Source organism: Mus musculus, chromosome 7 (genome assembly GCF_000001635.26).
Source record: "Mus musculus strain C57BL/6J chromosome 7, GRCm38.p6 C57BL/6J".
Taxonomy (NCBI): domain Eukaryota; kingdom Metazoa; phylum Chordata; class Mammalia; order Rodentia; family Muridae; genus Mus; species Mus musculus.
Window position 1 is genome coordinate 45247329 of NC_000073.6, and position 26420 is coordinate 45273748.

The 26420-nt window shown below is 48.1% G+C and overlaps 1 protein-coding gene and 1 non-coding gene across 2 annotated transcripts in view; one reads left to right on the forward strand and one right to left on the reverse strand.

Moving 5' to 3' along the window:
• Slc6a16 (solute carrier family 6, member 16) overlaps nucleotides 1-26037 on the forward strand; it is a 32613-nt gene extending 6576 nt beyond the window's left edge. Inside the window, exons 2-13 of the mRNA NM_001324535.1 lie at nucleotides 10108-10208; nucleotides 11675-12150; nucleotides 12532-12689; nucleotides 12873-12999; nucleotides 13148-13323; nucleotides 13489-13599; nucleotides 13745-13986; nucleotides 20687-20870; nucleotides 21120-21321; nucleotides 21445-21604; nucleotides 25163-25325; nucleotides 25494-26037. Coding sequence (NP_001311464.1) covers nucleotides 10204-10208; nucleotides 11675-12150; nucleotides 12532-12689; nucleotides 12873-12999; nucleotides 13148-13323; nucleotides 13489-13599; nucleotides 13745-13986; nucleotides 20687-20870; nucleotides 21120-21321; nucleotides 21445-21604; nucleotides 25163-25325; nucleotides 25494-25718 — 2229 coding nt within the window. The 5' untranslated portion in view covers nucleotides 10108-10203 and the 3' untranslated portion in view covers nucleotides 25719-26037. The remainder of the gene's footprint in view (nucleotides 1-10107; nucleotides 10209-11674; nucleotides 12151-12531; nucleotides 12690-12872; nucleotides 13000-13147; nucleotides 13324-13488; nucleotides 13600-13744; nucleotides 13987-20686; nucleotides 20871-21119; nucleotides 21322-21444; nucleotides 21605-25162; nucleotides 25326-25493) is intronic.
• Nucleotides 7125-7226, reverse strand: Gm23585. Its single transcript, XR_003946929.1, has one exon. It is a non-coding gene; the product is annotated as a U6 spliceosomal RNA (small nuclear RNA).
• Nucleotides 26038-26420: the final 383 nt, after the last annotated feature.

The following is a 26420-nucleotide window of genomic DNA, read 5'->3' on the forward strand; positions in this document are numbered from 1 at the left end:
TAAGAGTGATGGGATTATTTAGATAGTTTACCTGATTTCCTTTAACTTTGATAAGTGGTATCTGTTCAGAAAATTTCTTTTTGATTACCCAGTTTGGTGGTGTACAGGTTTTTAAAGTCCTTACAGTTCTCTGAATTTTCTCAGTGTCTGCTGTTGTCTCCCTTTTTGTCTCTGATTTATTAATTTGGATATTCTCTCTTTGCCTTTTAGTTAGTTTGGATAAGAATTTGTCTATCTTGTGGATTTTCTCAAAGAACCAGTTCTTGGTTTCATTGATTGTTTCTATTCTCTTTGTTTCTATTTTATTGATTTCAGCCCTGAGTTTGATTATTTCCTGTCATCCACTCCATTTGGGTGCTTCCTTTTTTTTTTTCCCTAGAGTTTTCAGGGGTACTGTTAAATTGCTAGTATAAAAGTGCTTTAAAAAAAAAAAAAGATTTATCTTATATAAGTACACTGTAGTTGTCTTCAGTCACTCCAGAAGAGGGCATCAGATCCCAGTACAGACAGTTGTGAGCCGCCATGTGGTTGTTCGGAATTGACCTCAGGACCTCTGGAAGAAAAGAGCAGTCAGTGCTCTTAACTGCTGAGCCAACTCTCCAGCCCCTCCTCCTTTTTTTTTTTTTTTTTTTTTTTTTAATGTAGGCACTTAGTGATCTGAACTTTCCTCTTAGCACGACTTTCATCATGTCCCATAAGTTTGGGTATGCTGCATATTCATTTTCATTGAATTCTAGGAAGTCTTTAATTTCTTTCTTTCTTTCTTTGACCCAGTTTTCTTTTTTTTTTTTTCTTTTTCTTTTTTTTTCTTTTTCGAGGCAGGGTTTCTCTGTGTAGCCCTGGCTGTCCTGGAACTCACTCTGTAGATCAGGCTGGCCTTGAACTCAGAGATCCGCCTGCCTCTGCCTCCCAAGTGCTGGGATTAAAGGCGTGCACCACCACTGCCCGGCACCCAGTTTTCATTCAGTAGAGTTGTTCAGTTTCCATTAGTTTGTAGGCTTTGTGTTGTTTCTGTTGTTGCTGAAGTCCAGTTTTAGTCCATAATGTTCTGATAGGATGCAGGGAGTTTTTTTCCATTTTCTTCTATCTTTTGGGACTTGCTTTGTGACCTAGTATATGGTCAGTTTTGGAGAATGTACACTCTTTTGTGTTTGGGTGATTTGGTTCATAATGTCTGTTAGTTCCAGTTTAGTTTTTGGGTGGGTGACCTGTCCATTGGGGTATTGAAGTCTTCTAGTATCATTGTGTGAGGATGAATGTATAAACTATGCTGTAGTAGTGTTTCTTTTCTTTTTTTGTTTTGTTTTTGTTTTTGTTTTTTGAGAGAGGGTTTCTCTGTGTAGCCCTGGCTGTCCTGGAACTCACTTTGTAGAACAGGCTGGCCTCGAACTCAGAAATCTGCCTGCCTCTGCCTCCCGAGTGCTGGGATTAAAGGCGTGGCCCACCACTGCCTGGCTTGTAGTAGTGTTTCTTTTACACACGTGGAGACCCTTGCATTTGGGGCACAGATGCTAAGATTTGAAACACCATCTTGATGGAGTTTTCCTTTTGAGTATGGAGCGTCCTTACCTCTTTCTTTTGCTTAACTTTGGTCTGAAGTCTGTTTTGTTAGATACTAGAATGGCTACACCAGCTTGTTTCTTAGGTTCATTTGCTTGGATAATCTTTTCCCAACCTTTTACTCTGAGGTGGCGTCTCTTTGATCCTGAGGGTGTGTGTGTGTGTGTGTGTGTGTGTGTGTGTGTGTGTGTTTCTTGTATGCAGCAGAAGGATGGATTCTGTTTTCACATCCATTTTGTGATCTGTGTCTTTTTACTGGGAACTCAATTCATTGATATTGAGACATATCAATGACCAATGATTGTTAATTCCTGTTTTCTTGTTGGTTTTGTTGGTGGTGGTAATGTGTGTATGTGTTTCCTTTTTGTCTTGCAGGTGTGAGGCTATTTTCTGTGTGTTCATGGATGTAGTTAACCTCCTTTAGTTGGAGTTTTCCTTCTAGAACCTTCTGTAGGGCTGGATTTGTAGATAGATATAGTTTAAATTTGACTTTATCGTGGAATGTCTTGTTTTCTTCATCTATGATGATTGAAAGTTTTGTTGGATATAGTAGTCTGGGCTGGCATTTGTGATCTGCTGGACATCTCTCCTGGTCCTTCTGGCTTATACAGCCTCCATGGAGAAGTCGGGTGTAATTCTGACAGGTCTGCCTTTATATGTTACCCGCTCTTTTTTCCTTGAAGCTTTTAATATTCTTTCTTTGTTCTGTATGTTTAGTGTTTTGATTATTATGTGCCAAGTAGACTTTCTTTTCTGATAATCTGTAACTATGTGGGCTTTTTCTAAGCCCTGCCCAGTTCCTGAATAATGACACAGAGACTTATGTATTTATGGTGCTTATGGCTTTAGCTTAGGCTTGCTCCCCAACCAGCTTTTCACTTATATTAACCCATTTATATTATTCTACATCAGCCACTTGACTGGTTAGTAAGCTCTCCTCAGTTTCATAAGTCCAGCTTCCATGAGTCTGGGTAACAAAGCTCTCCATGCCTAACTCTTTCTCAGAGTCCCTCAATCTGCCAGGCATCCCACCTTCTAGTCTGTCTTCTGCTATAAGCCATAGGCTTTTCATTTTGGTCAGTCAGAAGGTGCTGTTGGCAGGCAAGGAACGAAAGAGACACATCTTCACATAGTGTACAAAAACATCACTCCAACACAGTCTGTATGGTGTTCTGTATGCTTCTTGTACCTTTATAGACATTGCTTCCTTACGTTAGGAAAATTTTCCCCTATGGTTTTGTTGCAAATATTTTCTGGGCCTTTGAATTGGGATTTGAATTTTCCCCTAACCCTTTCCTTCTTTTCAGTCCTTTCATGGTGTCCCAGATTTCCTGGGTGTTTTGTTTAGTGAGAAATCTGGAATTTTGGTTCCTTTAAAAAATACAGAAATGTTATAAGAATACGTTTTCTTTTCTTTCTTTTTTTTTTTTTGGGCACACTTTTTTTTAAAAAAGATTTATTTATTATTATACATAAGTACACTGTAGTTGACTTCAGACACACCAGAAGAGGGCGTCAGATCTCATTAGGGGTAGTTGTCTATACTGAGGCATAGAACCTTCACAGGACCAAGGGCCTCTCCTCCCATTGATGACCGACTAGGCCATCCTCTGCTACATATGCAGCTAGAACCACGAGTCAATCCATGTGTTTTCTTTGATTGGTGGTTTAGTCCCAGGAAGAATACATTTTCATTTTTTTTTATTTTTTTATTTTTATTTTTTATTATATGTAAATACACTGTAGCTGTCTTCAGACACACCAGAAGAGGGAGTCAGATCTCGTTACGGATGGTTGTGAGCCACCATGTGGTTTCCGGGATTTGAACTCAGGACCTTCAGAAGAGCAGTCAGGTGCTCTTACCTGTTGAGCCATCTCACCAGCCCCTACATTTTCATTTTAATTCCAGGTGAAGATACAGGGCTGCTTTGCCTCAGCTGACTGTGATTTGCCTTGGGCTCTAGCAGAAGCATGATATCTGCTGCAGATAAATTCTGTGATCGTGTGATGTTGGAATTCTGGGAACTTTTCAGAGGGTACATAACTGCCAGGGTGAGGGATTGGATGTGGTTTGTTATAAGCTGTGCTCAAGAAACAATAAAGAAGAGCTGGGCAGTGTGGTGCATGCCTTTAACTCCAGCACTCTGGAGGCAGAGGCAGGCAGATTTCTGAGTTCGAGGCCAGCCTGGTCTACAGAGTGAGTTCCAGGACAGCCAGGGCTACACAGAGAAACCCTGTCTGGAAATACCAGGAAAAACAAACAAAAAAACCAACCAACCAACCAAACAAACAAACAAACAAAAAAACAAGAAAGAAATTAGATCCAGAGACCTCTCCCCTTCTTTCTCTCCTATCTAGTGATAGGAGGTGAAATTGAGGGGGATAAAGGTTGGAAAAAGAAAGTCAAAAGAGAAGCTACAGTTCTGTGTCAGGGATTTTTTAGATTTAACATTTTCTTGGACGGATGCATCCATTTCTTCTATCACATTGGCAATGCCCGAGATTCTCTCTTCCATCCCGTGTATTCTATCGTGATGTTGTGTCTGTTGTTCCTTTTCTCTTCCCCAGATCTCTCACTTCCAGAGCGCCCTCACGCTGCGTTTTCTGTATTGCTGCGTTTTCTGTATTGCTTCCCTTTCATTTTCGTGCCTTGAACAGTTTTGTTTCCTTCAATTGTCTGATTCTTCTTGGCTTTCTTTCTTTCTTTCTTTCTTTCTTTCTTTCTTTTTCTTTCTTTCTTTTTTTCACTTCCTCCATTTTTTTGTTTGTCTTTTCCATGATTTTTTTTTCCAAAACAAGATTTCTCTGTATAGCCCTGGTTGTGCTGGAACTCACTCTGTAGACCAGGCTAGCTTCCAACTCAGAGATCTGCCTGCCTCTGCCTCCCAGTGCTGGGCTCAAAGGTGTACGCCACTATACCACCTGATTTTCCTCAATTTCTTTAAGGGATATATTAATTTCCTTTTCATAATTTTTTTTTCTCGTGCTCCAGCTGTGGTGGACTCTTCAAGGCTTGCTGTGGTAGGATATCTGAGCTCTGGTGGTAGCATGGCCTGACTGTTGTTGATTGTGTTCTTATGCTGGCGTCCAGGCGTCTGGGTTTGGGGTGGTTATAGGTCTAGGTGCTGACTCCTGGGTTTATTTTGCTGCATGGGTGTTTTGTTCCTTAGTTATTGTTTTGTCTGGTCTTCTGGCTGGTGTGGCCTGTGGTTGAACAGGGGGTCACTGCCCCAGTTGGGGACTGGAATATGGTGATGAAGAAGGAGGAAGAATTGGGGATTAGGTGGGGGGACACTGAGGAAGTGAAGCAAGGTTCTAGGGTGGGTGGCTTACCTGGAATTCTCATTTTTTGTTTGTTTGTGTGTTTGTTTGGTCTTATTGTTTTTTTTGTTTTTTGTTTTTTTTTGAGACCAAGTTTCTCTGCGTAACAGTCCTGGCTATTCTGGAACTGCTCTGTGGACCAGGCTGGCCACTGTTGTCGTATTTGTAGTTATTATTATTATTTTAAATAGTATTTCTTTTATTTTTAAGATTTATTTATTTATTATATGTAAGTACATTGTAGCTGTCTTCAGACACACCAGAAGAGGGAGTCAGATCTCATTACGGATGGTTATGAGCCACCATGTGGTTGCTGGGATTTGAACTCGGGACCTTCAGAAGAGCAGTCGGGTGCTCTTACCCACTGAGCCATCTCACCAGCTCACCAGCCCTGTAATTATTTTTATTGGATTCTTGTGCCTCTACCTACAGCAGCAGTACAGGAAGCAGTCTTCTCCTCCTCCCCTCTTTTTCCCTCCTTCTTCAGAGTCACCTCCACCCCCTACATAGGGGTCTAACATCTGTCCCCCCTTCAGCGTCCCCAGAATTCCAAATGTAAAATCTCCACAGCTGGCAAAAATCACACCCCTCCGAAAGCATGAGACAGTCCTAGCTAACGGCTGTGGACGAACTGACGCAGCCCCATAGCCACACCTGGGATGGAAACAAAACCAGATTCACATGACATAGCTGGGCTTTTAAACAAAGCAAAACTCTCACTCCAGGTCTTGAACTCAGAGATGTGCCTGCCTCTTCATCCCCAGTACTGGGATTAAAAGCCACAATACCAGGCCTATGGTAGATACTTTAAAAAAAGAATGTATGATATTTACTTTTGTGTTGATAATATTGGACTCAACTGCTTTTTATGGTTTCAGTCCTTTTTGTTTTCTTGTTATTTTTAGCGTGTTTTTATGTGCATGTGTATTTCTGGAGGCCAGAAGAGGGTTATGGTCCTCTGGCACTGGAGTTACGGGCATGATGTGCCAGTCAGTGTGGGAGCTGGTCACTGAGCTTAGGTCCCCTGCAGAGCAGCAAGGAGACGCTCTCCCGGGCCCGTTTGTTTGTTTGTTTGTTTGTTTTTTGTTTTCTTTTTGAGACAGGGTTTCTCTTTATAGCCCTGGCTGTCCTGGAACTCACTTTGTAAACCAGGCTGGCCTAGAACTCAGAAATCCGCCTGCCTCTGCCTCCCCAGCGCTAGGATTAAAGGCGTGCACCACCATGTCCGGCCCCCGGCCCGTTTCTTATCCTTACGTTTATTTCTGAGAAAGGGTCTCATTCTGGAGCTCACCCGGGGCCGGAACTCACATCCACTCTGCTCCTTCAGCTTCCGGAGTGTTGGGATTGTAGGCAGGACCCACTGTGCACAGTTCCCTTTCAGTCTTGTGACACCATTTTCTTGGATATTTGTACCAACTATTTTATCTCATTTAAAAAGTATTTTGTCTTTAATATTTTAAATTGTAAAAATAGAATATGTGCCTGTAAGAACAGAACAGCTTTAAATGAATAATTATAAACCACCCATCTGTGTACATTAACCCATATTCTATTACTATAACAAAATATACAAAGCCCTGGACTAAGTAAAGAAAGGGGGTCTACTTAGCCCGTAGTACTGAGGATCTAACAGCGTGACGTCAACATCTGTACTGCTCTGGTGAGGCTTCTGGGTGGCATCAAGATGGGAGCAGGAGGAGCAGGAGGGAGAGGAAGAGGTCACATAGTGAAACAAATCCAGGAAGACTCCGTAGTCAAGCTTACTCACATGACAGCGCTCGCAGGTGTGGTTGTGCAGGTGTGTAAGGATGTGCTCACAGATGTGCTCACGGGTTCTGCAGATGTGTAAGGACAGCACACGGGAAGTGCAGGCAGGGGAGTCAGGTTAAGGTTATCCTTGGCTACAGAATTAGTTAGAGATCAGCCTGGCCCATGTGACAACAGCATTAATATTTCTGAAGGTAATGGTTTCAGAGACATATATTTGTTGTTGCATTTCTGGGAGTCAAACCTGGGCCTTGGACTTGCTGGGCAAGATTTATTGCCCTCATCTATACTTCCAGCCTTTGACCTAATCACTTTTTTTTTTAAAATTCATTTATTTATTTTATGTACACTGCAGCTGTCTTTAGACACACCAGAAGAGGGCATTGGATCCCACTACAGATGGTTGTGAGCCACCATGTGGTTCCTGGGAATTGACCTCAGGTCCTGAGAGGAGCAGCCAGTGTTTTTTGTTTTGTTTGTTTTTTGAGTGCTTCACGGATTTGCGTGCCATCCTTGCAGGGGCCATGCTAATCTTCTCTGTATCGTCCAGTTTTAGTATACGTGCATCTCTCCAGCCCCCTGACCAGTTACTGTGCTGCCACCTCCTAAAGCTTCTTCCAGCTCTGAGATTCTCCTCATGGGGTCCACACTTCTAACAATCTGTAGCTCCAGGGAAGGGTTAACACCAATCTGATATAAATCACAGCTCAGGGCCAGGAATGGGGGTGGGGGTGGGGGTGGGGGGGTGCAGTGAGGAAGTACTTCTTCACACAGGACTGTCTTGGTGGTAGGGGAGCCCCTAATGGGGCAAGGCTTTATAGTAAGCAGCAAGCAGGGAATACGTGTGCAAGCATCTAATTGGAAAGCTCCCGTGGCCTTTAACATCATTGGCTGCTGCTGGGAGTCATATTATAAACTTAGTTTCTGCTCCCCGCTGCATTGGTGGTCGTTAGGCAGGGGGTGTAACCTGGGGTGAAGATTTGCTGGAATAACCTGAAGACACTGGTCTTGTTAGGGGTTAGCCTAGAGACTGGAGCTAGGCTCGGTTTTTGTTGGGGGGCAACTTGGAACCTAAGCTTGTTAAGTCTACCTGAGTTCAAACTTAGATCAGGTTCTCTAAAATGAAGTCTGAACTTAAAAGGTTTGGGCTCTCAAATCCACATTCAAACAGCACAACTCTAACCCACTCAAGAAATAGAACATTACTAGTCAAGTGTGGCAGCTCAAGCGTGTAACCCCAGGCCTCAGGCGGCTGAGGCAGTAGGATTGCTACAAGTTTTAGGGCAGCTCACCAAACAGTGAGCTCTGAGCAAGCCTGAGCTACAGTGGAAAGCCCGCTCTAAGAAAACCAGGAGAGACCGCTACAGAGAGGAAGTTGTCACGATTCCAGAGCACTCTCAGGTTACGTCAGCGCGTCTCCCTTTCCTGAGGCAACGGTGTCTGATTGGGATGAACACTCCGAGGCTTTTCTTTGTCCATGTGTGTGGACACTACTTAATGACATGGCACAGTTTAACTTTGCTTCTTTTTAAATACACAGACTTAGTCGATCACTGTGTGTGAGTGTGCATGTTTGCGTGTTCATGTCTACATATGTGGAGGCCCAAGGCTGACGTCAGGTGTCTTCTATCACATGTCTACATATGTGGAGGCCCGAGGCTGACGTCAGGTGTCTTCTATCACATGTCTACATATGTGGAGGCCCGAGGCTGACATCAGGTGTCTTCTATCACATGTCTACATATGTGGAGGCCCGAGGCTGATGTCAGGTGTCTTCTATCACATGTCTACATATGTGGAGGCCCGAGGCTGACGTCAGGTGTCTTCTATCACATGTCTACATATGTGGAGGCCCGAGGCTGACGTCAGGTGTCTTCTATCACATGTCTACATATGTGGAGGCCCGAGGCTGATGTCAGGTGTCTTCTATCACATGTCTACATATGTGGAGGCCCGAGGCTGATGTCAGGTGTCTTCTATCCCACTCTGCTCTATTTTTTGAGACAGGATTGCTCAACTGAACTTGGAACTCGTGGATTCAACTGGACAGCTGCCCAGCAGGCATCTACCCACGGCTTCCCCTCCAGGTCTCCCAGGCTCTCCTTCCTGTTCTAGGATGATGTCTTCCTACCATTTTGCCTAGCTCTGTCTGCCTGGTTTTTTTTTTTTTTTTGTTTTTTGTTTTTTTTCCATGAGTTCCGGGATCTGAGCTCAAGCCCTTGTCATGCTTTCACTAGGCTATCTCCTCAGCTCCCATGGCTGTGTCTGTTGCTCCAAGTTATGAGGTTCATTATATTGACAACACTATGGGGTTTTTGTTTTGTTTTGGGGGTGTTTGTTTGTTTGAGACAGGGTTTTGCTGTGTAGCCCTAGCTGTTCTGATTTTTTTTTTCACTAAAAAATTCTGTTTCAAGCTGGGAAATGCTGGCACATTTAATCCCAGCACTTGGGAAGCAGAGGCAGGTGGATCTCTTGAGTTTGAGGCCAGCCTGGCTTTACCCTACAGATAAACCACTACAGAGTGGGTCTATCCTACAGAGGGCTGTGACAAATAAACAGTGTATTGAAAAAAATAAAATAAAATTTGACATAATTTCACAGATGAAGTTGTAATTTGGGTATGTAATATTTCCTTCTTTTCTTGCCTTCATTGCTATGACATTTAAAAATTTGTAATTACACACACACATATATATATGTATGTATACATATGTATATACACATACACACATATATATATACATACACACACACATATATATGTCACATGCCACTGCAAAATATGGAGGTGAGGGGACGATTCACAGCAGTCAGTTCTTTCCTTCTCAGGAATTGAAGGCAGGCCTGGCAGCACACACCTGTGCCCACTGACTCATCCCATCAGCCCCGCCTCATCGTTTGAAACAGTTGTATAAACCAGCTGTTTTATAAAACATCCCCAACTTGGGGTCTGATTTCCCTCATAGCTACCTTCTGGCTCTCCATTTTGGTGTTGTGTTCTTTGTGTGTTGTGTCAGGAGCACATCCTCCCCAGGAGCTCAGGAGAGCGGAGCACAGTGTTCCAGCTTGGGGGTTGTCTTGCAGTACTGCCATCTAGGCATTCTATCTTTGTCAAACTTTTGGCCATCTTGTATTAGCAACCGAAGATGATTTTATGTGTGTGTGTGTGTTTGTGTGTGCGTGTTTATGCATATGCATAAACATGAGACAGGGTTTCCATTGGCGTAGAGCTGGCCACTTAGGCAGGGCTGGCTTCTGTCTCCCTGTCCTAGTGCTGGGATTACATACCTGCCCCCATGGCCAGCTGTCACGTGCATCTAGAACTGGACTCTCTCATCCTGGGCTTGTGCTGCAAGCCATTTACCAGCTGAGCATTTCCAGCTCAGTCATTCCTGTCGCAGTCTGTCATCCTCTCCTGTCTTTGTCTCTTTCACAGACCTTTCTCCTTTTCCTTTTCAGTACACTCCTTGCCCTCTGTCCTGCAGAACATTTGAAGAGCCAACAAAAGTCAAAGTGTCAGGACCACAGCCGGCACGGCCCAAAGTGGCGCCAGACATGAGGTGCTGAACCATCCTTTGGCTGGGAAGTTGGGTGGGGGGTAGAGCAGGAGGCACAGATGACAGAGTCAGGAATCCAGAAGGCCGTGAAGAAGAGCAGAGTGGGTGGACGGAGAGGGTGGGAGGCAGCTGCTGTCTGAAACAGGAGCAAGTCAGGCTCCTCTGAACCCTTTCTGAGTTGAGGTGGGGTGCTGACAGAGAGCTGGTGAGGCAAAGCAGGGTTCCCAAACCTGTCTGTGAGTGGCAGAGGCAGCAGCATCCCGAGTGAGCAATCCCCAGTCCAGCAAACACAAAAGCCCACTGCAAAAAGAGCCAGACTGATGTGATATTCTCTGTCTGTCTGTCTGTCTGTCCTGTCTGTCTGTCCTGTCTGTCTGTCTGTCTTTCTCTCTCACACACACCACACTCCTCTCTCTCCCTCTCTCTCACACACTCCTTTTCCCCCTCACACACACACACTCTCTCTTTCTCTCTCTCTCACACACACTCCTCTCTCCCTTCGCTCTCTCACACACTCCTCTTCCCTCCCTCTCTCTCTCACACACACACACACTCCTCTCTCTCTCACTCCTCTTTCCCCCTCACACACACATTCTCTCTCTTTCTCTCTATCTCTGCCCTTCTTCCCCCTCCCTCCCTGCTCCTTATCCTGTCTCTCTCTGTACCCCAAGTTATAGCAGTCCTCCTGCCTTAGCAGCTTGACAACTGAGATTGCTAGTGGAAGTCCAAGCTCTGGAGGGTGTCTTTCTCTGTCCCCAAAAATTCTTAGTGTGGTTCCCACCTTCCTGCCCATTAACTTTAGCTACCCAGACCCCTGTCCCTTGTGCTAATACATCCTGAAGAAGTAAAAACATCATGGAAGAAATATGTGGATGGTATGAATTCCCTGTGTGTGGCCAGTGTGTGGTGGATGGGTAGGATGCATATGTGTGCATGTGATGCATGTGTATGCGTGGGTGTGCTAAGTCATTCATGTGTATAGTGAAGGTAGGTGCTGTGTGTGTGTGTGGTAGGAGTGTCTGTGGCGCTTGTGTGTATGATATTTGTGAGTGTGTGTGGGTGTGGTATGTGGTACATGTGTGTATGTGTAATATGTGATGGTATGTATTTGTAGTGCATGTGAAGGTGATGATGCATATCATGCCTGGGTTAGTGTATGTGATGTGTGTGTGTGTGTGATACATGTGGTGCCTATGTGCAATATATGTGAATGTGGTACCTGTGTGTGTGGTACATGATATCTTTGTGTGGTATGCATAGCACATATCCATGTGTGGTGTCAGTATGGTACTTACATGCACGGTATGTATGCGATGTTTATGGTTGTATGTGTTTCGAATGTCAGTAAGTGAAGTGTGTAGACATGGTAGCCTCCTTCAAGATAGTTTGAAACTCAGTGAATCCTTAAGTAAGCCTGAGAATAGTTTCCTTATTAGATTTCACCTAAAATCATGACTTTTGATTTTAAGGTCCACTAAGGAAGGTGAGAATGAACCTTCCAAGTCAAGAGCTTCTCCATCGGATGTGCCTCAGGCTTCAGAGTCCAATATGGAAGAAAGTGTATCCTGGGACTCAAAGCTCACTGATATGGATTCACACCTTGGGGCATGGGAAGTCGGCATGCTGACCTGGTCTCCATCAACCTGGATTGCACAGGCTCAAGTTTCAGAGACTCGGATGGCAAAGGCTCAGGCCTGGGAGACCCTCGCTTTGGCAAGAATTACCTTACAACCCAAGCCCAGTGTCACAGAATTAGCAACAGTAACAACCCTGGAACAGGAATCCTCAGAGTTGGTGAACAGGATGAGCAGGGAGAGCAGTGAAGGCTACCCTCCCCGGCAGCTCTGGGCCAGCAAGGTTGAGTACATGCTAGCCATCATGAGCTACTTGCTGATGCCATCTGGAGTCCTGCGCTTTGCCTCAGGCTGGGTTCACAAAGGAAGCTGTAAGTCTGGGAACCAGGGCACGTGAACCCAAAAGGGACAACAGGAGTGAAGCCTGTCCTCGTTTCCGTTGCTGACGTCTCTGAGATGTGAGAGCAGGATAGAAAGCAGGAGTCCGAGCACCCAGGGTCTGGGAAAGTGGAGGTCAGGGTTTTGAGCATAACTCGGTGGGTTGGCCAGGCAGGATGTTGGTGGGGAAGGGCAATGACCAGGCGTCTGAGACTCCTAGAAGTAAGAAGGTTGGCCAGTGACGGATGCGGGGCAGTCAAGCCTTAACCTTGTGGCCTGAGTGAGGGTGCTGCTGGTGAGCAGTCTTCCTAGTTGCATAAAGAAGGACAGACATGAGCCGAGGCTCTCGGAACCCTTCTGCCTTCTCTCCACAGGCAGCTTCTTTATAGCGTACATCTTGATGCTGTTGGGCATTGGGATTCCACTTCTCTTCCTGGAGATGGCAGTTGGTCAGAGGGCACAGCAGAGCAGTGCGGACATGTGGAAGAACCTGAGCCCCTGGTTTGGTGGAGTGGGGTACAGCATGGTTATGGTGAGGAGCCCCAGGCTTCACAAACCTGCCTGCCCCACAGTGCTCCTCTCCCTCCCCTCTGGAGAAAATCCCACGGCTGCCCTGGTGTGGACCATGCTCCTTCAGCCCCTCCAAACTTTGTCAGTCCCTTCTCTCTCCCTGTCCCTGGTCTTCCTCCCCAGTCATGTCTCCACTGGCCTGCAGGTGTGCTTCATCACCAACACCTACCTGAACGTGTTCAATTCTTGGATCCTCTTCTACATGAGCCACATATTCTACTTTGTTGTCCCATGGGACCAGTGTCCCTTACAAAGGAATTCCAGTAACTTTGGTGAGGAAGGAGACGTGGGAGAATGAAGGGACTTGGGAAGAGGAGGAGAGAGGAGGGAGGGGCACGAAGAGAAAGACAGGAGAGGAGGGAGGCAGGGGGTTGGGGCTTGCCTTATCTAGCAGGCCTGTCCAAAGCCATGTTCCCCCAGATCCTGAATGTGAACAGGCAACATCCTACACGTACTTTTGGTACCGGAAGACCTTGAAAGCCTCAGACAGAATTGAGGATGGAGGGCAACCGTCCTTCAGCCTGGGCATGTCTCTCTTTCTGTCCTTCTGTCTCATTTGTGCTTTCTTGGTCAATGGGATCAAGTCCATTGGGAAGGTGAGCTGCACTTGGCCCTTGGCATTCTCAAGTGCTACGACCTTGTTTTCTCCTTCCTGGCCAGTTATCCCCAAAAGCTTTTTTTCCGAGTCCTCGTCCAGCCCCCTTAGCTCTACAAAGCTGAGTCGCTTGACAAGCAGCTGATGTGCTGCCCTCCCCTTGTAGGTCCTGTTTGTCTTGCTACTGGTTCCCTATTCCATCATCGTCTGCTTCCTCATCCGGACTCTGTCGATGGACGGCGCAGAATACGGGCTTAAGCACCTGCTGATCCTCAAGGTGAGGTTCTTCCTGGGTTCCCTGAGCTCTGGGACCAGCACGGCTGCCTGCTGTTGTCTCCCGTACCTCCTCCTTTCCCTTCCCTCTCATAGTTGTTCTCTCCCAGGTCCTGATGTCCCTATTGTACCTGTCTTCTCCTTTTTAGGTGGCGAGCATCTCTGACTTAACTATTTGGTGCCATGCAGGTATCCAGGTCTTGTTTGATATCGGCCTGGGCTTTGGCCCCATTGTCTCCTTAGCCTCACACGTACCCGACTTCAACAACTGTATGGCCGATGCCTTCTTAATGGCTCTGTTCAAGATAATCACCTTACTGATGACCACACCCTTCCTCCTCTCCATCCTGGGCTTCTGGGCCACTACAACTACACATCACTGCTGTAAGAAGTAAGGCCAGTCCCTGGCAGGTCACAACCCATTCACACACCTTACCCGCAGGGAGGCTACAAGCCCTGTTCCTTCTTATCTGAGAGCAGAGCCCCTTCCTAACATTAGAAAGCTCCAGAGGTCGTCAGGCCGCACCTCAGAACTGACGTGCTAACCGAGGCCAAGAGTGGTAGGGAGGCAAAGGTCACCCCGGCACAGAGAACAGAATCCGAGGCCAGCACACATAGAGCCAGCGGGGAGGTCCGTTTCTTGTCCAGTCCCTTAGCTGTGTGTTCCAAAACACAGCAGTCTCTGCCCCTCTGGCAAACCTAGACTCTAAAGGGCCAGAGACCTGAGGAGTCTGTCTCCTAGATGGGGCTGCTCATCAGCTCTGCATCTTGTTTTGGCCTTATTGACACCTTCTAATCCCATGTGCTCTCGGGATACACAGTGATAAATGTGTACTTTACATGCTGGTTAAGTCACTGATCACACCTTCACCTCAGACATCATTATTTCTTTGTGGTGAAATCAAAGTTCCCTAAAGTGGCTCTGCCTTTTGAGACAGGGTCTCACTATGCAGGCTTGGAATGCCCTATGTCCTTGAACTTCTGATCCTTACCTCCTGACTCCTCAAAGCTTGGCTTATAGCTGTGCGCCATCATTCTCAGCTCTTATAGTTACTTTTGCTTTCTAAAGATTTATGGGTGCTTTGCCTGCATAGATGTATGTACACCATGTTTGTGCCTGGTGCTTGCAGAGGTCAAGAGAGGGTGTCAGATCCCCTGGAAGGAGTCACCAATGGTTTGATGCTACTATGTGTGTGCTGGGAGCTAAATTTGGGTCCTCTAGAAGAACGGCAACTGCTCTTAGTGGCTGATGCATGTCTCTGGCCTCCTTGTTATTTTTAAATATCCAGTATACTATGATTATCTATAAACATCCTCCTGTGTGAGAGAGCACCAGGGTTTGCTCCTGCTTTTCTGCGGTCATGACAGTTTGTTGCTGCTTGTAAAGTGCCCTCACCCCACCACAGAAGCGTGGACTGGATCCTCACTGTTTCTCGATTTCACTGCTTTTTTTTTTCCCCCCGGTCTCAAGGGGAGAAGGAATGAAGAACTGGGCCTTAAGCCAGCTTTTCACAAGCGTCTGATAACTGAGTGTGAGCTGAGAGAGCCAGGGAGGCGAGCATGAGTTGGCTTTCTCCATAGGAATCGCAGTCTCCACAAATGACTGTCATTTTCTCCTAGAAGCTGGTGTTGTGTGACTCTTCCTGGGTGACAGGGAAGTGACAACAGGCCAAAGAGGGTGTCACTTCAGGCCAGCTGGTGAACCAGTGACTTAGCAGGGTTACTCACAGGAGCAGGGTGAGAGATTACCTGAGAAAATGGCTGACTTAAAGGCAGCACTGTGACTGTGTGCCCACCACACACGGGTGACAGGTTATGGAAGCTGCCTCCAGGAACTCCTTGAACCACTTGCTGGCAGTTGTAGGAAGCCTCTCGCCACAGCACGTGTAGCTGTGTGGATGGGGAAGGGGCCTTGTGTGTCTTGTAACTTTCTGAGCTTCTGGTGCCTCCTGAGTTTGGTTAGGCCCCTGAGTTCTATGCCTCTCCCTCAGTTCACAAGGGATGATTTCAGTTCAGGCTTATAGAAGTTAGCCACATGATAATCTGAGTGCATATATGCACCCAGTTCTGCATGGCAGATGCTGTTGTCCCTCATACACCAGAGACTGGTTCCAGAGGCCTGTCAGATACTGCAGTCTGCAGCTGCCCCACTTTCTGTGTGATATACTGTTGCACTTAGGTGTTCCTACCATGCCTTCCTGTAGACTGAAATCACCCAGGACAGCGCAGCCCCAAACGGCATCCCTGCTGTGACTAAATTTAACTTTGAGCTGTTTAGGGAATATAAGTTTTGATTTGCCTCAGGGCACTCTTCTCTTTGTAGCCCCAGCTAGCTTGGCTCCCATCTGTCTTCCCGTCTAAGCCTGCCATCTGCTAGGTGTTCAGGTGTGTGCCATCATACGCAGCAGTGTCAGGAATGTTTAGTGCAGTCACTGGGGATCTAGTCACACAAACACATCAGCGATAGCCACCCAGGGCAGGGCAGACTAAGCCTTAGAAGGTGTTGCTGGGCAGGGTCTGCTCAGTGTTCGAGTGCTCCAGGGGTTTGATCAAAATTACCCTCCCAGCAGGAAGTATAAGGTTTCCACCTCTTTGTTTTGCACAGCACTTTACAAGCCGTGGCTGGACCTCTTCATTTTGCAAGTCTGAGAAGCATACAATAGAATATTTGTGTTATGGGTTTAGCTCTTTGATTATCGTTGTAGTGTGTGCTTGGTGTGGGGGCCGGGATGTCATGGCTGAGGATGGAGCACAGAGGACAACTTTGTGGTGTCAGTTCTCCCCTGTCACCTTCAGGGCTCCAGGGAACATCGCAAGGCTTGTGTGGCAAGTCCTTTACCCACTGAGCTGGCTAGTGATGCAGACAGGATCTCTCTATGTAGCCCTGGCTGTCCTGGAAATCGTTTTGTAGACCAGGCTGGCCTTGAACTCAGAGATCTGCCTGCCTCTACCTCCCGAGTGCTGGGGTCAAAGATGTGTGCCACCACTGCAGGGCGTGCGTGCGTGTGTGTGTGTGTGTGTGTGTGTGTGTGTGTGTGTGTTTACCCCCCCCCCTTTATGAGATATTACATACATATAAAAGACACATAAAGCCAAATGTTCAGTGTAAAGCTCTGTGATGGTAAACAGCGCCCACATGAAGAACTATCCCCCCCAGAAGATGTTCTTTCTTCCTGAGAGTGTGCATGCCAGCAGAGGCCAGAAGAGAGTGCCAACTGGCTCCACATCACTCTACATTATTGCCCTGGGACAGGCTCTCTCTTCAAACTAGAAGCTCTCCATTTTGGTGAGACTGGCTGTCTAGCAAGTTCTAGGGACCTAGCTGTCTGCCCCCTGGGGCTGGGATTACAGGCCTGTGTGGCTAAGCAGTATTCCTGGGTGCTGGGGGTTGGGACTTGAGGTCCTCCTGCCTACAGAGCAGGTGCTCCCACCTGTAGGCCATCTCTCCAGCCACTCTGCATCTTCTCATTGCAATGTTTGTACTGGGCTTTCTGCCCTCTGGTCCACTTTAGCCACAGTTGGTTTTTAATGTGTATGGTTTTGCCTGCATGGATGTCTATGTGCCACTTCTGTTCCTGATACCTTTGGAGGCCAGGAGAGGGCAACAGAACCCCTGGAACCATCTCTCCAGCCGCTGTGGTCTTTATCTTTCCATCACCTTTGGACTAGTTTTCTCCTTTGTTGGCTAACCTTGTTAATTGGTTGTTTCATTGAACTTTGCTCTTGTTTTTAATATTCTCTTCCATGGGGGGGGGTGCTGGGGGGGGGCGGGGAGTGCTAGAGAGGTTACCCAGCAGCTGAGAGCACGGGTGCTGCTGCTTGTGCAGAAGACCCAAGGTGGGCTCCCAACCCTTGCATCTGGCCTCTCACAGGTACCTATCACTCCAGCTCTAGGAGGTCTGACACGCTCTGGAGTCTCTGGACACCTGCACTCATATACACTCATGTCCCTCACACGTGATTTAAAAATAATAAAAATAAATGTCGTTTTTTGAATCAAGTGGTTCTACTTGGCCTAAGACTTGCTATGTAGACCTGGCTTGCCTTAAACTTTCAAAAAATCTCCTGCCTCTGCCTCTGGCCACCCACACTGCAGTGGTTGGAGCTAGCCCAGGGCCTTGTGTGTGAAATGCAAGTACTTTATTTACACTGAGGTGCATTCTGGCCCCTTTAACTTTAAGACTATATTGATTTTTAGTGTTTAAGCTGCTTTTATTTTATTGTATGCGCATGAGTGTTTTGCCTGCATGTAGAACTCTGCATGCCTGGTGCCCCTAGGGGCCAGAGAGGGTGTCAGAGTCTGGAACTGAAGCATAGGGAGTTGAGAGCTGCCAGGTGGGTCCTGGGACCTGAAGTTGGGTCTTCTGGAAGAGCACCCAGTGATCTTAACTACTGAGCCATGTCTCTAGTCCTCTTTTGAAATATTGATTGATTTGTTGGTTGGTTGGTTTTTCTAAGATAGAGTCTCGCCATGTAGCCCTGGTTGTCCTGGGATTTACTGTGTAGGCAGGAACTCACTATGTAGACCAGGCTGTGCTCAGACTCATAGAGTTCCACCTGCCTCTGCCTGCTAAGTGCTGAAATTAAAGGAGCCTATCACCACCACCTCTCTCTCTCTTTCCCTCTCCCTCCCCCTTCTTCCCTCCTTTCCCCCCTCCCTCCTTTCTTCTCTCTCTCTTCCCCCCATCTCTCTCTCTCTTCCAGTCAAGGTTTTTCTGTGTTGCCCTGGCTACCTGGAACCTGCTCTGTCATCCAGGATGGCCTTGAACTCTGAAATCCACCTGCTTCTGCCTCCTGAATGGGGATTAAATGTGTGCACCCCACCCCCACCCCGGGCTTCTTTACTTATGTTAAGTTGAGAATACCCTTTGTGAGTAAACTGTGTTTGCATCATTTTACTCTCTCCCCTGCTTCTCTCTCTATGTCCCTCAAGACAAACATCAGACACTGGTTCTACAGCCATTGGCTACCTGTAGCTCTTCATCTAGGGGTGTGCCTGTGACCTTCCCTCCATTCCTGCTGACATATCTACTGGTGCAGTCTTTGTAAGTCTTGTGCAGGCAGCCATATAGTTGAGAATTCATGGGAGTAACATCTCTATCCTGTCAAGAAGACACTGTCACACAGAAGTCATCCTGGTCTGCTAGGCTCTCAAAATCTTCCCACCCTACTGTTTCCTAAGCCTTAAGAATAGTTGCGTCTCACCAAGTTTCCTTGGCCTTGAAGTTGTGATCTTTCTGACTCGGACTCCTCAAGACCCGAGATGATAGGCCTATAGCAGTAGACTTAGCTTAGCTATGAAGATCTTTAACAGGATTGAGGTGAGTTCTTCTGGACAGGAGATTTGGGAAGAGACTTTTTGGAACTAAAGTCTTGGTCTTGGGGATTATCAGAGTCAAAACTTGGGCTTCAAGTTATAGCTGAGGCTACCTTGTGTATACAGCCCATTAAAAACTTCAAATTTCCTCTTGTTTTGTTCGTTTGTTAAGCACCCGCGTGCCCATTCCCTGCTTCTCAGAAGAACTGGCAGCAAGCTTCTGCTTCACTGTGCTGCTGAAGGGGACTTCTCACTTCACTGCTGAATTTAAGATGGGAATCCCTGCCAGGCATGGCAACACCCTTTTAATCCCAGCAGAGACAGGGCTAGGGGCAGGGGCAGGGGTAGGGACAGGAGCAGAGGGGCAGAGGGGCAGAGGGGCAGAGAGGCAGAGACAGGTCTCTGTGAGTTTGAGGCCAGTCTGGTCTACATAGTGAGCTCTAGGACAACCAGGAAGAGACACCCTATCTTAAAAAACAAAAAACAAAACAAAAACCCCCGAACCAAAAAACAAAACAAAACAAAAAAAAACCCAAAAAACAAAAGGAGAGTGATTTTGGCTTCTAAACCACCATTTATTATATTTCTTAATTAACTAATGTTTTCACATTCATTTATTTACGTGTAAGTGGATGGAGAAGCCAGAAAATGGCTTCTGATGCCCAGGAGCGGGAGCCACAGGCAGTTGTGAGCCTGCTCACATGGGTGCTGGGAGTCAAACTTGTGGCCTCTGGAAGAGCAGCACATGTTTGTGTTGGCTGCGGAACAATTGCTCCAGCCCCTTGTTAACAGTTTTATTCTTTTTTAAACATTTTTTAAAAGAATTATTTATTTATTTTATGCATATGAGTATACCGTTGCTGTCTTTTTTTTTTAAAGATTTATTTATTTATTGTATGTAAGTACACTGTAGCTGTCTCCAGATACCCCATAAAAGGGCATCAGATCTCATTTCAGATGGTTGTGATCCACCATGTGGTTGCTGGGATTTGAACTCAGGACCTTCAAAGGAGCAGTCAGTGTTCTTACCTACTGAGCCATCTCTCCAGCCCCTGTTGCTGTCTTTTGTTGTTGTTGTTGTTGTTGTTGTTGTTTGCTGCTGCTGTCTTTAGACACACCAGAAGCGGTCATTGGATCCCATTACAGATGGTTGTGAGGCACCATGTGGTTGCTGGGAATTGAACTCAGGACCTCTGAAAGAGCGGTCAGTGCTCTTAAACTGCTGAACCATCTCTCCAGCCCAACCGTTTTATTTTCATAAGAAGATTAAAAATATCTTTCGGTTTAACTTATTCACAACGAGAATATTAGTCCAAATGTGTACGTGGCTTGTCCTCAAAACAGAGTCCTGTTTTACATTGTAGGATATTGTCAGTCTATCGTTGAGCTCACAAGGCTTGCAAAGCTCTCAGCAAGGCTCTGCTCAGGACTGAGGTTAACAGTTCTTTTCACATGGCACAACTTGGGAGTGTCACACACCTCAAAGTCCTGGGAAGCTGTTCCAGCTCTCTGTAGTGTGGGGCTTCAAAGGTCAGCTTTCCCCTCATGAAAACCAAGACCCCAGAGTCCCCAGGAAGCCCGTAGAGAGTCCCTACCCCAGGTCCCCATCGGCACACATTCTTGACGGTACTGAGAATGGGCGTGCTTGAGGGTCCACTGCGGGCTTCCCTTTGCCCAGGTCACTAATGCTGGGCTCCAGATGGCTCTCATGGATAAGATGAACAAGGGAAGGCCAGTGCCCAAACCTGACCATTCTGCCTCGCCTCATCCTCAGGAACCAAGAGACGCTTCTAAGGCTGGTAGCCCAGGGGATCCTGCCGCCTGACGCACAGCCCCCGGACCTGAGCGGCAACCCGACCTCCAACTACAATTCCTGGCTCAGCAGCCTTCCCCCACCCTTGAGGAGCGCCGTTCTCAGCGTGGTGCCTGAATGCAGCGTCCAGAAGCAGTTTCTGAAGGTGAGTGGGGGATGGCCCAGGGCAAAGGCGATACTGGAGAGCTTGCTCTGCACCCACAGAGAGCTCAGCTTTCCTTCATTCCAGAAAGAAATGTGATGCATAGCCCTGGTCACTCAGGAAGTGCCACTCACAGAACACCTTCTGTGGCCTGCAGGGGGTCCTGCCAGGTCTGCTCTCCTCTTGGACTGCAGGGGCTTCAGGGGGTTTCTAGGACAGTAGAGAGAGCGCTTTACTCTTGTGTGCACGCAGATTAAGGACAACCCTCGCTTCCTGTTCCTGATCTTCACTGAGGTCATCTCACTGTTACCTGGGTCTGGCTTCTGGATTGTCCTCTTCTTCCTGTTGCTGCTGACTCTGGGGTTGTGTTCCAATCTCATGTTCATGCTGGGCAACGTTTTGACACTCCAGGACACCTTCCCCTTCTGCAGGAGACAGCCGAGGTTGCTCATAGGTATTTCCACCTCCGGCCCAGCTCCCCCACAGCATTGCCACCAGCCCTGACCTGTGATCTCCCCTTAGCCCCATCACCTGCCAGACCTCTAGGATCCTGACACAGACCCGATGCTTCCTCCAGTGTGCGTTTCCATGGCGATGTTCCTGTGCGGCCTCATCTTCATCCAACCTTCAGGCATCTACTACTTTTCACTGCTGAGTGAATGCTGGGTAGCAGTGCCCGTCATCATCATCATCATATGCGAAAACCTTGCTGTCGCCTGGGCCTACGGGGCCGACAGGTGAAGGGCCAGGCCAGGTCCCTAGAGCATGGATCTGTGGGGAGGGTTGATGGTTTTCCTGTTGTTTCTAATCGCAAACTAGAATGGCAGTGAGGGCCCTTAACTACACGGGCTCTGAGAAATGTTTATTTGTTGGACTTTGGGGTGTCTCATACACTTTATGACCTGCTAGTGACCGGGGACACTGCGTAAACCAAAGGTAGCACCCTGTGTACAGGAGCCCACATGCTAGTGGTATAGACAGATAGCATTAACACCGACAGACACGGAAACCATAAATGACAAGTGAGGAGAGGCAGAGGCTCAGCTGCTAAGGTCCTTGCTGTAGAAGCATGCAGGTCTGAGCTCTCCCCTCGGAATGCACATAGATGGCCATGACGACACTGTTTCTGCAACCAGGACGCCTTCCCCTTCTGCAGGAGACAGCCGAGGATACTCCCCTGCTCCCCGACTGCCTCAACACCAGTCCTGGCCTATGATCTCCCCTTAGCCCCTTCATCTGCCTGACACATGCATGCATGCGTGTGAGCTTATGAGTGGGTGTTTCTGCTTCTGTGTACACCCGAGGCGATGGAAGGTGCAAACAAGAGGATCCCAGGGCCCTGATAGCCAGGGAGTACAGCTCGGAGTTCAGTGAGAGACCTCGTCTCAGGAAAGTCAGGAAGCCGCCTGGCACCCAGCTCCAGCTTCCACATCAGTGCACAGGTGCATCCAGCACAAGGCACGAAGAGATCAAAGGCTCCGTTGGTTCAGTGTAGGTGTGTGTGGTCCGACTCCTTCAGGGAGGAGCCATGCTTCATGTGTCAGTGCTGTGCCTGTGTGTGTGTGTGTGTGTGTGCGTGTGTGTGCGTGTGTGTGTGTGTGTGTGTGCCTGTGTGTGTGTGTGTGTGTGTGCCTGTGTGTGTGTGTGCCTGTGTGTGTGTGTGTGTGTGCCTGTGTGCCTGTGTGTGTGTGTGTGTGTGTGTGTGTGTGTGAGCAGATCTGTAAGCTTGCCTGCACCGGAGACCCCGAGGAAACATCCTGCTGGAAGCTGTCGCGGAACAAGGAATCCTGAGAAGCTGGAATAGGATTAGGAGTTTTGAGGACAGAAGGTGGGGCCTTGTAAACCATGATATGACCTAGCTTTGTGTGTAGCGTGTACCAAAAAATCCACTGGGTGGTTTGTAATAAGGAGTACCACTGTCAGATTTAAATTTTCTCCTTCTTTCTTCTTCTTCTTCCTCCTCCTCCTCCTCCTTCTTTCTTCTTCTTCTTCTTCTTCTTCTTCTTCTTCTTCTTCTTCTTCTTCTTCTTCTTCTTCTTCTTCCTCCTCCTCCTCCTCCTCCTCCTCCTCCTCCTCCTTCTTCTTCTTCTTCTTCGACAGGATCTCACAATATATCCCTGGCTGTCCTGGAACTTGCTATGTAGACCAGGCTGGCCTCACATGGGGATCAACCTGCCTCTGCCTCAGTGCTAGGATTAAAGGCATGTGCCATCAAAAAAAAAAATTTTTTTTTTAAAGAAGGCACCTCTGGTGGCTTTGTGGAGGAAAATCAAGCACAACCAAGGAGGAGACTTGGGAGGCTGTGTATGATTTAAAACAGGAGCTGGCGGTGTCTTCCGCTAGTGTGACAAAGACATGGTGCTCCCACAATGGCCTGGTCTGGGAACTGGAGTGGAACGGAGCGGCCTCAGCCTCCAGTCCGAGGCTCCTCTCTTGTGGCTCAGATCTGAACTGTCAGCCACAAGCCTGTGTTTTGGATATTTTGTGTCTCTCGAGTAAGGCGTTTTTGAAGGCTGTGCAGCCTTTAGGTGGCTGGGTCTGGCTGGAGAGGTGATACTCGACCCTGACGCTAGCAGGCTTCCTCTGCTCCCGAGTCCACTCCATGTTCCAGCTGCCATGGATGGAGCCATCTCTGCAGCCATTTCTTCCCCATCATGACGATCACATTCCCGTCAAAATCAAGAGCCCTAGTAAACCTTGCCTCCCTTACATTTCTTTCTGTCAGGTGTTTTGTCACAGCAGCTCAAAAATTAATAGAGTGGGCATAATGTGGCAGGCCTTTCATCTTGCACATCGGAGACAGAGGAAGGGGGATCTCAGTGAGGTCTAGGACAGTCTGACCTACATGGATTCTGTCTCCAAAGAGAAGAAATGATAGGACACACAGTGGTGTAGGTCCAAGGCAGAAGGTGTTGAGGACCCCAGAGTCCTTATATGGAGGTACACTGTAGCTGTCTTCAGACACACCGGAAGAGGGTGTCGGATCCCATTACTGAGGACCTCTGGAAGAGCAGTCAGTGATCTTAACCGCTGAGCCATCTCTCCAGCCCCTCACCTAATATTTTAAAAATTATTATTTTTTGTGTATAAATGCTTTGCCTGCATGCATGTCTGTGCACCACACGTGTGCCTGGTGCTCATGGAGGCCACAAGAGGGCATCAGCTTCCCTAGAACTGGCGTCATGGATAGTTGTGAGCTGCCATGTGGGTGCTGGGAATCAAACCTGGGCCCTCAGCCAGAGCAGCCAGTGTTCTTCATTGAGAAATCTCTCGAGCCCCGTATATTCTTTCGTGCCCTTTGTGTGGCTGAGCGTATGTGTATGGGCATGTGTGTGACACAGTGAATGTGCGGAGATCTGAGGACAGCTTGTGGGAGTTGGTTCTTTCCCCCTATCATGTTGGTCCCAGAGATTGAACTCAAAGTTATCAGGCTTGGCAGCAAATGCCTTTCCCTGCTGAGCCAACTCAATGGTTATCAGCAGACATTTGAGACTCAATTGTGGCTGTGTAAGTGTTTGTGTGATGTGCACTCGAGGTCTCTCATTGAACCTGGAGCTCTCCAGCCAGACTGGCTGGCTAGCAAGCCTCAGAGACCCTCGTGTCTCCACTGTGTCCCCAGTGCTGGGAAGGCAGGTGTACACCACTGTGCCTGGCTTTTTTGTGTATATTGAAGCCATCTCCCTGGTGCCAGGAAACACTTTTGGTTCTGGGATGAACCCATCATATTGAGCTGCTCTCAAAGCACAGGGTCTGTAGGAGAAGAGCATGCGCAGACAGCCCAGTGGGCGTCCCAAGCCCACAGTGGAGGTAAGTGGAGAGAGGCACTGAGGGGGAGGATGGAGATGTCAGACAGGCAGGAGTGCCCAGGATGCCGTTCTGAAGCCAAGTCTGGACAGAGCGATGGAGAGGAGAGGAGGACCCAGAAACCTGGTCTTCTCAGTCAAAGGGCTTTGGGAGTGTGTGTGTGTAAAAATCTGAGACCACATGGCTGAAAGAATCCAAGACTGAGTTCCTGAGGCCCAGTGCTGTCTGGGTTCTGTTTGCTTGGCTTATGTGGCTCAGTGTTGGGTACCTAGCACCCAGATGGGTCTTTGCCACATCACAGATGTCATCCCAGGATGGCTGAGAGGAGTGTGGGACCCATGGGTGGTGTTGGTTAGCAGGGGGCTGGAGGACAGACTAATCAAGGCGAGAGCAGGAGGGCTGACATAAAACAGGCCTGAGCTGCCATTGCCTCCCCTCCCCTCTGAGGCGGGGAGGCCGGACTGGCTGCCACATTCTGTGTCCCTCAACAGGTTCCTTGCAGACATGGTGGCTCTGCTGGGCCGGCCCATTTTCTCTGGCTGTGGCTGGCTGTGGTGCTACATCTCCCCAATGGTGGTGCTAGGCCTGTTAACGTCCGTCTTCGTATACCTTGTCAAGGGGCCCCTTGTCTACTTTGCCTGGGACTCAAGCACTGTGAGTGTCCTTTCTCACATCTTGAAGCTCCTTCCAGTCCCCTGTGAGCTGGGGGACCTGGCCACTGGCTCTGATCATAGAAAACTCACCAGCTTCCCTTCCCCCTTCCCCACCACACCTCTTCTGGGAACTTTGCTGTGTTAATCTGTTTCTCTGTCTCTTTCACAGTCCAAAGAGGTGGTTCGTGTTTTCCCAGAGTGGTCCAAGATCCTGATTGCTGGGCTGACTGTCTTTGTCCTCATGCCCATCCCTGCATACTTTGTATACTGCCTCACCCTGGGGATTCCCTTCAGATCTACACCATCCAGTAAGCTACCACTGGGCAGTGGCCAGCTCCAGTCTACAAAGGAGGCCTCAAAGGATATTCTACAAGACTACAAAACAGAGTCCTAATGAGCCTGTCAGCAGAGCCCCCAACTTCCCTCATTAGGCCAGACATCTTGCATCTCTTACAGCAGACCAAAGAGGCAGCTCTGAACAGCAGCTTAAAGCGATCACCAGCCTGGATTGCTCAGGGCAGCAGAGCTGTGGGGCCCGCTGGCTTTGCAGCACATTCCTGGCTGGGATCTTCCATTGTCATACAGTGCATCCCCAGACCCTCGCTCAGTGCACCGAGGTTGTCCTGCCAGCCCTGCTCCTGGTCTGAGAGTCTCCTGCACGGTGACGGGGAAGGGTGGGGCTGCTGGCTAATAAATCAGTCACTGCAGCACCAGACTGCGTGAGGCTCGATTTCTGTAGATGTCGCAGGCAGTTGGCCTTCACAGTGCCGCCATTTGGTTTTGAGAGCCACAGATCTAGCCCCGTGTTCCCAGCGCCTCACCAATCCAGATGCTCAGTCAGCCCCCAGGCCTTGCCCAGAGCATGCTCCTCAGCCGAGAGGACCCGAAAATGCCCTCAACGAACTAGGAAAGGGAGAATCGTGCTTGCTGCTAAGAATAGTAATCCCATCCCAGGCCACAGAGTCTTAAAACTCATCTTGTGTTTGTGTAGTGGTATGAGTGTGTGTGTGTGTGGGGGGGGGGCACACATGCACACATCACAGCACGCATGTGGAGGTCAGAGGACAACTTGCAGGATTGGTTTCTCTCCTTCTAA